The sequence below is a fragment of the Rosa rugosa genome, chromosome 3, assembly GCF_958449725.1.
Source record: "Rosa rugosa chromosome 3, drRosRugo1.1, whole genome shotgun sequence".
NCBI classification, from domain to species: domain Eukaryota; kingdom Viridiplantae; phylum Streptophyta; class Magnoliopsida; order Rosales; family Rosaceae; genus Rosa; species Rosa rugosa.
Genome location: NC_084822.1, coordinates 18,757,775 through 18,768,977, shown reverse-complemented (window position 1 = coordinate 18,768,977; position 11,203 = coordinate 18,757,775). Strand labels below are relative to the sequence as shown.

Sequence of the window (11,203 nt, the reverse complement as noted above, 5' to 3'; positions counted from 1 at the left end):
TTACAAGCAAACAATATAGTGAATAAGTCTCGCCTTCAATCTTATAGAAGAAGAGTCTGCGACACTTTGAGAAAACACCCCCCATCCACTTATTTTATTTTTATTAATAATAATAGAAAAAAACAAAGAAGAGGCGGGGACATAAATCTTACCCCAAAAGTACAAACATAGAAAAGGAAAAAAAGATGAGAATATATCTGAGTCAAAGAAAAAACAACAACAGTATTATAAATATAACTAGAAAGTGCTCACACCCTATACGTGGGGAGATGGGTACGTAGTTACTCGTCTATAAGTGGGTAGTTATTTTTTGAAATTAATAAGTTTAATAACTAGTTGTTTATTTAAATTTTGACTCTTTTATTCTTGACAATTAAAAAAAAACTCTCTCGGGTTTGCTCCAGAAAACTCGGACTGCGTCTAGGTTTTCCCAATTTTCTTCCCGTCCGGCGGCGCTCATCGACGTTTCGCTATGCCGATTTGGGCTGCTGCCGGGCGGGTCTTGAAAGCTATTGCCAGTAGTCTCATGAATGGGGTGTGACTTGGGGTTTGGCCGAGGGGTCCAGGCTGGTCGGATTATGCAGGGATGGTGGGAGCGCTTCCAAGACCTGTGGCGGCGGGGGCTTCTAGAACTGGTGACAGTGTGGCTATGACGGATCGGGGTGGCTATGGCGGTGAGGCTTTGGCGGTCTGGAAGGATCGCTGGGGTGCCGTGGTTGTGGTGGATATGTACAGATCGTAGTGGCAGCGTAGCTGTGCGGTTCTGATCAATTTTGTGTAGGGTCGCAGCGGCTATAGGTCTGACAGCGTGATCGATGCTGGGGTTGAGGATGTGTGGCAGCGCTGGAGGTTGAGGATGATGGCGGAAAAGGGTCAACTCTCTGCTGGGCCTTGAGCTGGGCTCATTCTCTTAGGACTGCCCTCTGGGGCATAATTTGGGCTAGGGTGTTTTTGCCCTACGCCCATCCCTATGGTTTTAGTTTTTATCTAATTACAATAAAGGATTAATTTCAGTTTAGTACCCTGTGGTTTACACTCGAAATCATGTCAGTCCCTGTCCTTTCAATTTGATCAGCAACACCCCTGAGGTACCAATTTCGATCACCCATGACCATGCCATCCAAAACAGACGTTAACTGCTGACCTGGCTCTGACAATCCTAGTAAGAAGGTACACATGAAGGGGTAAATTCAACAATTGACAAATCTTGCCTCCAAAAACCCAGAATTTGACAGAACCTAGTTCTTTCTTTTTTTTTCAATTCAAACATATTGAAAGACATCAAAACAACCTAATTTATAACAATACAATGAAACAATAACAAGGACCAATTGAAACAATAACAATAACATCAATATCGTCAATTGTATTTCACAATAGCAGACCCAAACAAGTTACACGTGTTACATCCATCACCCAAAAAAATATTTCAAATGGGATCCACATATTGCAGTTTTAGTAGACCTAATCATCTTATCAAAAGATTAGATCCAGCAACCTTGTACCACAACACAAGGTTGCACAAGTGATTGAAACATAAATCATCATCAATATCACTAAACAAAAACTAATCACCCTAAAGGTAAACTAAGGCCTGCTAATCTGAAATGCTTTGACTCTATTTTCCACTTTCTCTAAGCCTCTTTGATGATCTTTTGCAGCAGTTGCTTTCGAGCTTGAAGCAGGAGCATCTCTTGAGGTTGAAGCAGCAACAGCTCTTGCATTTGCAGAATGAGCAGCTCTTGCATTTGTAGGAGCAGCTCTAGCTGTGGCAGCCTTCTTCTCATCCCTTTTTTTCTGCTATCACTCAAACGACACCAACTTAGCTCATAATTAATTGGACCATTTTAATCATTAGATTTTGATTGATTAGCTAACCTTTAGTACTTCTGCCCTTTCCCTTGCCTTCTGCCTTAACTCATTCTTTGTCTTGGTAGCCTTTTTCTTACCAGTACCCTACAATAAATCAAGAAACAAAATTAGCATTGTATTATTCCAAAAGAATGGTTATATGGTAAAACTCATCGGTTGATTATACGAAAAATAAAGTTTGGTTGCCTGATTTGCAGATGTTTCTGCCTCTTCATTGTTCATCTTCCTCTTGTTTATATTGGTTGCTTTTGGCTTGGGTGGCAATTGCATATGACATGATCTCTCATTGTGGCCAACCACACCACAATTATCACACCTCAAACTTCTCTGAACTCTGCCAAGCTTGGAACCTCCATTTTCAGCCCTCTTCGATGCATCCTTGATCCTTGCTGTCCTTGGCCTTCCAGGTTGTCTTGTGTACTGGGGGGGGGATAGGATTGTAGGTTCTTCAGAAGTGGGCCACAACTCCATGCCGTTAACAGGCTTGATGGTGTGGCTGTAATTAGCCATATATGTCTTTTTCAAGTAACAATCATCGACAAAGTCATCCAGGTCTAACTTCATGAAGTTAATTGCAACAACACCATGTTTACATGGTATACCACTCAAGTCCCATCTCCGACATGCACAAGTCCTTCTTTCAAGACCAACAACATGCTTACCTCCTCCAAAACTTTCCACTTCAATTTGTGGACCTCCAGAACCATGTGGGACACAATCGCTGGCAGCTTTGACTTTGTTTTTTTTTTTTTCAAAAATTCCTCGAGGTTTAGGGCAGATGGTAACCTCATACTTCATCATCTTTTCCTTCCTCAACATAATCCTCTTCATGAGTTTAACCCTCATCTCCTCAAAGCTTGACACAACAAGCTTGCCTCTTGCACCTAATATGAATGTGTTAAAGCTCTCACATAAATTATTCAGAAGAATATCACACTTAATGTGAGTCTTGAAGTGTGCTCTACACCAGTGAAGGGGAGGCCTTCTTGGATCTACAAGACAAACACATGTATTAATCCAAATGGGGCAGAAACTAACTTGGTGAACCTTTAAAAAAAAAAAAAAAAAAAAAAAAACAAGAACAATACTAACCTGTCAGCCAATCATAAGCCTTAGGGTCCATTTGTTTGATCAGAACCATTTCCTTGTGAAAATACGCCAAGGTGGTTGACTTTGCTGTTGCCCAGAGTTGGTCCTTCTTGGCTTTACCAGGAAACAACTTAGTAAAATTTGTCCAAAGGTGTCGCACACAGAAGCGATGGTATGCAAGGGGGATAATGGACTCAAAGGCTGGTAAGAGGCCTTTCTGCTTGTCACTGATAAAAGTCCATCCAGCCCCCTCATGCTCTATGTCTAAGTCCTTGACCAGCAACTCTAAGAACCATTTCCAAGAGTCTGTGCTCTCCATCTCAACTTGGGCATATGCAACTACCCAGGTGGTGTTATTTGCATCAACTCCTACTGCAGTTAGGAGCTGTCCACCATGAGGACTCTTTAAATGGCAACCGTCCAGCCCTATTACTGATCTGCATCCAGCTTTAAAACTAGTCTTCAATGCCCTGAGGCAAATGTACATCCTTTTAAACACAGGCAACCCACTAGCATCATTGAAATCACACTTTATGTCCACTGTGGTTTCAAGGTCTACTCTTTTCAATTATGATCCATAGTCCCTCACTATAGCATATTGCTCCATGATGGACCTTTCAAGCTGCTTCAAGGCTGCCCTCTTAGCTCTATAGGCCTGCTGCACAGATACCTTTGCCTTTACACCCGCTGACATCGTCTGTGCAAGTGATTCTGTTCAATAAATAAAGGAACATATTAGGAACGGATTATGAACATAATCATTCCAAAGAGTTGAAAATCCGAATTATGAAAACAAAGGTACCTGTTTTCCAATCAAGATTTAGCTTGATCTGATCCACAAACTTTTCAGTTAGGTAAGGTGCCTTGACCATAGAGTTGACATGAACCCTAGAACATGTATGCTTTGCCTGATATGTCTTCACCATCAGGGTTTACTCATGCTGCATTTTGCTAGCATACAACTCGAAGGGGCAGTTGTCCGCTTTGCAAATCACTCTCACCCTCTTTCTGTCACTCTTCAAAAAGCAGCATTCCCATCCTCCCATTATTGCTTTCTCTCTTAAAGCAGCTCTCAAGATTTTTGCTGATGCAAACTTCATCCCCAACATAAACTGTGGGTCCTTCATGTCCGTCTTGGGATTGAACTCTGAAAAGTCATCCCCTATCTCACCATCAGAGTTGGTTTCACCTCCTAGTACTTCCTCATCAGAATCAACTGATTTATACATATCTTCATTGTCCTCGGCCACGAACTCTTCCTCAACACTACTTCCAACAGTAGCTTTTACTTGTGTACTTGGTCCAATACTCTCACCAAAGACATCAAATTCATCGTCCATATCTCCCATCCAATCATCATCCAAACCATAATTCCCATATTCATCATACTCAAAATGTAGCCTATAATCTTCATCTGCAGAATCATCATCTCCAGATTGTGCCCCATCCTCCTTATAATCAACATGCACTCTTCCTCTCTTCCTAAACTCCCCCACTTTAATGTCAAACAAATCCTCACTTTCACTGACATTTTGTTTACCTTTAGCCTTTGGATCTAAGGCAAGTGTTCTGCTTGCTTGAGTAGGTATGCTGCCATCCCCATTCCATTCTCTAATCACAATCCCAAGCTATTTCTTGGCTGCTCTCTCTATCCCACTTTTCCTTGGTGAATCCGGAAGCTCTTTTATGATAACCCCAGGTTTCTTTCTTGGAGAATCCGGGAGTTCTTCAATCACAACTCCACTCTTTGTTCTAGCTTGACTTACAAAACAATTTGCCTCCCCATCTTCATACATATATAAGTCACTATCCGAGTTTGTTTCTTCATAGTCATCATGTAGATCCAAGTGATCCAAGTAGATGATGACTAATCGGATTTCTGGTACACAGCAACACATAGTAATTGCGTCCTTGTCTGTCTTAATCTTAGTCATACCATCATCCCCATTCCCTATACTGTACAAATAATCTATTCTCCTTCCACTATAGTTCTGGTTTAACCCTCTGACCATCCCATCAACCTCTACAAGTGACATTCGATCCTTATCTACATAGTCATAGTAGTTCACTTGACCACCAATATAGCTGCTTCCACTGATGTATCCATCATGATACATCTTGACCGTAAAGTAATCTGGGTGATCTGCAACATAGAGAAGGATTTAATCAGCCATGTATTGAATGCAAAACAACCACACAACCAAACAATTGAATGAATGAGAAGCACCATAAGTCCAAACAAAACAACAACTTTTAAAAGCCCTCCAGTCAAATTTCTTCTTTTGTCCACATTAGGACCACACATGCAGTACTGTATTAAAGTGCATAAAGCAGCTCCCCAACAACCATTACATGCATTCTTTACACTTTTACTGACTTTACACCACAATTTCTCTAAACCATAAACACAAACAGACAATAGCTCAATTGAATATGAAAGATGCAACAATAAAGCTACACACAATCATTTATAAACCCATTCCACCCACAATCAAACCCCTAAAATATTCATTCACATTTCCAAACACCAAATCAGAAGCATGTTTAATCTCTAAACCGTCAGCGCAAACAGACAAGAAAGGTACAAACTTTGCCATTTATAAACCCATTCCACCCACAATCAAACCCCTAAAATATTCATTCCCATTTCCAAACACCAAATCAGAAGCATGTTTAATCCCTAAACCGTCAGCGCAAACAAACAAGAAAGGTACAAACTTTGCCGTTTATAAACCCATTCCACCCACAATAAGACCCCACATTTAGATACACCAAATCAGAAGCTTCGAAGAGGGCTAAACGATGCCCTAAACCCTAGCTTATAGCAATAACCCCCAAACCCATTCCTAATTGAACACTCAAACCCTCAAAATTTCAAAACCATTGTTCAACCTACTCTAATCGAAGACCGGATTCAAACTTTCTAAACAAAAATAACTCACCATTTTAGGAATTTTGTCAGCAACTGTATCCCCCCCATTTCGGGGTCTCCATTCATCCATTGACGCTTCAAATGGAGGATTTCCTTGATAGGGTTGCCCGATTTTAGGATAGATTTCGGTGCTATTGGATTCTGGGTTGCTAGATTTTGGGGGAGAGTTAGGTCGCTCGAGGAAGATTTTAGGAGAGTGAGGCGTTTGATTTCGTTCAAAATGAATTAGGTTAATCGAGTGGAGGTTAATGGGAAGTATTAGGGGCAGATTAGGAATTTACCCCTTCATGTGGGCCTTCTTGTTGGGCTTGTCAGAGCCAAGTCAGCATTTGACGTCTGTTTTGGACGACCGACGAAATTTTGGTCACGGGTGATCGAAATTGGCACCTGAGGGGTGTTGCTGATCAAATTGAAAGGACAGGGACTGACATGATGTCGAGTGAAAACCACAGGTTACTAAACTGAAATTTTTCCTACAATAAATTTCTTGTATTTGGGAAGCTAAGCACCGATGTGCACTCTATGTATCTCTAGCGCCTCTGGAGTAGTACCAAAGGAGGGTCTCCACTACCTCTACGTATTTAAATGTACAATGAGTAGGTCTATTTCTATGTACCACTTGTGGGTGCTATCACTATCTTCTTATCTGTCTATGGCCTTAAATGACAGCGGAATGGTATGTAATGACCTATTCTGGCTTGTGATGAATATATTATTTCCTTGATTAAAAAAAAAAAAAAATTTCTTCACAATTAAAAATATATATAAAATTGTATAATGTTGAACGGGTACAAAAGTAAAAAAAAAAAAAAAAATAGTGATGACACTTTGACTTTGCGCCTCCTTTACTAGGTTTATCATTGCCGTTGTCAAGGCAGATTCGATCTCAAGCTTGGCTGCTGCCTTTGCTTTGTCTGATGAGGCTCATGTTGACCTAGGGTTTCCTGTGAGGTGGCGCTACAAGACAATCATCACTATATGATTTGACAGCTTCTCACACGTAGTCACAGGACCTGCCCCAGATTTCATTCTGAAATCTAAAGTGGCCCTACTTAAGACCCAACTTAGAAGAAATTCCACAAAAAAACTTGGCTGAACTTCACCTAAAAGTGGACTACCCAAAACGTCAATCCTATAAACAAAAATAAAACTTCTAATACCCACAAGGGCAACCCAAATAACTCAACTCTCACAAGATATATAAGAAAACGTACTTTATCTCGGATCTCAAGTCTCAAATTATCATTAATACAACTGAAAATAGGTCATCAGAGCAAACTACGCAATGAGTTGAAATATGACACAAGTAGACTATACAGTAACCTACAATAAAGATGGAAGCAGTTGACACTATGTCTCGACTCCTACACACGCTCGACCTCAACCTATCTGCAGACTGGGCACATAAAAACGAAAAGCTCAGGGAAAAATATTTGAAAATTATTAGAGTGAGTGAACGAAAAATAAGTAAGTGTAATGAAGGTAAAACAAAATATTTAATGCTTTCGAAATTTTATTTTCATGTAAAAACCAAGCCTGCAATATAAGTTCAAGAAAAATACTCTTTTTTTTTTCTTTTTCTTTTTTAAAGAGGATCAAAGGATTTCACTTCTACCCCCATGGTGACTCGAACCCAGGACCTTGATCTTAGGTAGTGAGTGATCTTAGGTTCAAGAAAAATACTCTTAATCATTCTCTGGTACTGAAATCTCAACTCATGCTGTAAATCACCTCGAAAATTGTTTCAAATGCTCACATAATGAAACATCTCAAATCATCTTAGAAATCTCAAATATACTAATATCTAAAATATATTGTAAATCATCTTAAAATCCATTCAAAACCTCTGATAACAATATCTCATAAATAAACTGTAACTCGTCTCAAAATCATTTCAAAACCTCGTATAATAAAATAACTCAAAATATATTGATATCTCAAATAAGGGATGACTAGAGAGTACTGCCGACTAGCCATCTCATGTCACCTAGAGGGTACTGTCGACCAGATGACGCATCGAAGGATACCGTCGACCGGAATATAAGGAGGCGATGGCTAGAGGTTACTGCTGACTAACCATTTCATACCATCTCGAGGGTATCGCTGACCAGATGATGCATCGGAGGGTACTGCCGACCGAAACACTATGAGGTGATGGTAAGAGGGTACTGCCGACTAACCATCTCATGTCATCTGGAGGGTACTATAGACTAGATGAAACATCGGAAGGTACTGCCGACCAGACTATTACCTGGAGGGTACTGCCGACCAGGTAATGCATGCATGCGCTAACATCATCATCATTCAATTTTATCTCCTCAATTTAGAATCCAAACTCATAATTTCTCATTTCATATTTAACTCATTAACTCATAATATTTAAATCTCCACTTTTCTCTCAATAACTCTATACTCAAAATTACTTGATAAAAATCATTATCTTCAATAACGAGAACATATATTAAATCATCGATGAACTGCGGAAAGCATAAATCATAAAATCTTGATAAATTATTCAAACTCAAATATCATCAATTTAAGGAAATCATTAAATCGTAAAAATCAATCTCAATCGGAAAATATTAATAATACTGCATGCAGATTTAATTTAAAAAGCAAATGTTCACTGATAGTGTAACAGCTATGAAGGTCGTCCGACAAATTCCTTCTCGAGCTCGATCTACACATCGTCCTGAACAAATTGATGTTATGAATAATTGTTTCCTAGTATCGAAAATAAATTGACGATAATAAAATCAAAACCCTTAAAACGATAATTCGTGAAAAGCTTGTATTCATATCAAAGGAGTTCAAATTTCATAGGTTATGTTGGTTCGATAACTATAAAAACCTATCAAAAAATGGGGTCAAAATGGTCGGATCTTCCCGAATCGAAATCCAAATTTACGAAACTTCAGAAATTCCTATCGATCTCAAAGTTCATCGTATGGCTACCAAACTATATCCACATGTTCGTAATGTCATGCTCTACCTAAATCACCAAATTAGATGCCCTAAACACTACTAGAAAATTAATCTTTTACGGCGCGCAAATTACGACGTGCATATCATGTGCGCCGTAAAAGAGTCTCATTTACGGCGTGTTTTTTTATGTGCCGTAAAAGAATTCTCTTTCTGGTCATTTACGGCATGCTTTCAGTGTGTGCCGTAAATGACAAATTATATTTACGGCGTACGTTTTTGTGAGCCGTAAAAGACTATCTTTTCTGATCTTTTACGGCGTATTTCTCATATACGCCGTAAATGATAGAAAAGTATTTTACGGCGTGTTTTTGAAGAGCGCCCTAATTGTAACAAAATTTTAAGAGCCCGCTAATAATTTTCGGCTAACAATTAAACTTCCCTCTTCTTGTAATGTTCTCATCCTAGATCTCTCTCTCTCTCTCTCTCTCTCTCTCTCATCTTATCCTTGCGACCTTGCCTACTCCAATGAGAGTTACCGGACGGGATGTTCCTCTCCGGGAAGTTTGGGTTTCTGTTAGATCTGGAGTAGGACTCGGTTCACACATCTCTATTCACCGCAGCTCTGCCTCTCTCTCTATACATGCCGACGTCCATTCTGCGTTATCTGTAGCAGCGCTCCGACATCATTTTCAGATATGTGGCAGGGCTCTCTCTATTAGAGTTGGATCTCGAGATACTTCATATTGTGTTCAGATCTATGGTAACCTCTCTGCTATTTCTGATTTTCCATGTTTTTTGCTATCGCCAGTTGTCTCTCCTCTTTCATGCATATCGATTGTGTTGATCTTTGATTGTAATTTGGTACCGTGCGAATTTCATTCGATTTGGGTGGATTTCATTTGGGTCTATTTAGAGCTCAAGATCTAATTTTGATTCGGTTTTCTTTATGGGTTTACAGGGTTTGTGATTATACAGTTTCTATGCCGTCGAAACCCATCCCATCTTGAACTATTCCCGATTGAGCAGTCCGGTGCTTTCTCCAACTCTCTCTTACTCTTTTAGGTTTGACTTTTCAAAACTTTGTGCTTGCGGTTCTTTTTAATTCGGATTCTGAAGCTTTATTTATCTTGTTTGTGGTGATTTTGTAATGGTTTTGTTGAATTTTGCCCAAGACGAAGCAAAAGAAGGAGCCTTTCACCGCTAAAATTCCAAAGAAGCCCAAGAAGAAGGTAGAAAGGAACTGGAATTAAATATCAAGGATGAATCTGATGAGTTCAGATTACCAACTGACCAGGTTTGCTTCTTTCACATGACTTATTGGAATATTAATTGATAAGTATTAGTTTTCATTCCTGCTTAAATTTTCAACGTCTTTTTCCTAATGATATAGGAACTTGAACAAGAGGCGCATCAACCTCCTGATCTTTCACACCTTCAGGGGAGGTTAAAAGAGAGTAAGTTGTATCTCCACTAGTTTATGTATTATATGTTTGGGCTCATACTATGGCTACAATGACTTTTTGATTGGAGCTTTAGTAGAGGTGACTGATTGATTCTTTAATGTTGTGATGGAGCTATTGGAAAAACTTGCATGTTGATCTCTTATACCAACATTACCTTCCCCACTGTAAGAAGCATGGTGTTAATTTCATCATGATTCATATATAACTAATCAGTTAAGTTTGTTTCATTGATTTATGACATATTTTTTAATTGCTAAAGTGGTGGTGGATGGAAGCACAGTTAACCTTTGGATTATGGGACACTGCAGGTAAGTAATTGCTCTATGTGGGTGCTTGGTTTCTACTAGTCTGCTATTTTACCATGGTGAAGATTATCAAGGTCATATCACTTATTGAAGTAACTGTCCTACATAACACAAAATGACTAATAATATAGACTGGATAACAAAAACTGTGTTATTCCTAAGAAAATGTTCTTTTAAAAGACTTCATGCCATCATGTTTTCACTTTTTGTCTGGATTATTAATTTGGTGGATTTTGCATAAAAGATGGTTTGGATTGATAATATGTTAGAATAAATACCATGAACCTTCACATATGTGCAATATGCATATGCTTAATCTGTAATTATATGATTGGGAGAAAATTGAGCGCTTGTTACTAAGTTTGGGATGTTCTAACTTGCTTCGTTACTATGTTTCAGGCTGGTCTTATAAGCGCTTATATCATAAAAACACTCTACTTTGGAAGGTATGAGGGAACACTTCTGGAATGTTGACCCATTATTTGGTGCTGCATTCATTTCTGTATGTATAAACAATATATATTCCAGGACTAGTAGTCACTTATGGTCCAGTCAATGAGATAGATTTTTTATTGTAATAGAAATACATATACAAAGAATAGGAAGAAAATGAATTT

At 39.0% G+C, this 11,203-nt stretch overlaps 1 protein-coding gene across 1 annotated transcript; it reads right to left on the bottom strand.

The window, feature by feature from the left end:
- Nucleotides 1-1,587: 1,587 nt before the first annotated feature.
- On the bottom strand, nt 1,588-3,448 carry LOC133737368 (uncharacterized). The gene is made up of 4 exons (XM_062164936.1): nt 2,965-3,448; nt 2,059-2,864; nt 1,879-1,956; nt 1,588-1,797 (listed from the first exon to the last, which is right to left on the bottom strand). The coding sequence occupies exons 1-4, from the start codon at nt 3,446-3,448 to the stop codon at nt 1,588-1,590; spliced, it is 1,578 nt and encodes a 525-aa protein (XP_062020920.1).
- Nucleotides 3,449-11,203: the final 7,755 nt, after the last annotated feature.

What these genes read in the sequence shown, in the direction of transcription:
- LOC133737368 (XM_062164936.1), bottom strand. Translation starts at nt 3,448, where the DNA reads ATGTACATTTGCCTCAGGGCATTGAAGACTAGTTTTAAAGCTGGATGC. An exon ending in CAGAAACATCTGCAAATCAG is followed by an intron (nt 1,957 to 2,058) that starts GCAACCAAACTT and finishes GATTTATTGTAG; the next exon opens with GGTACTGGTAAGAAAAAGGC. An exon ending in AAAGGGCAGAAGTACTAAAG is followed by an intron (nt 1,798 to 1,878) that starts GTTAGCTAATCA and finishes GAGTGATAGCAG; the next exon opens with AAAAAAAGGGATGAGAAGAA.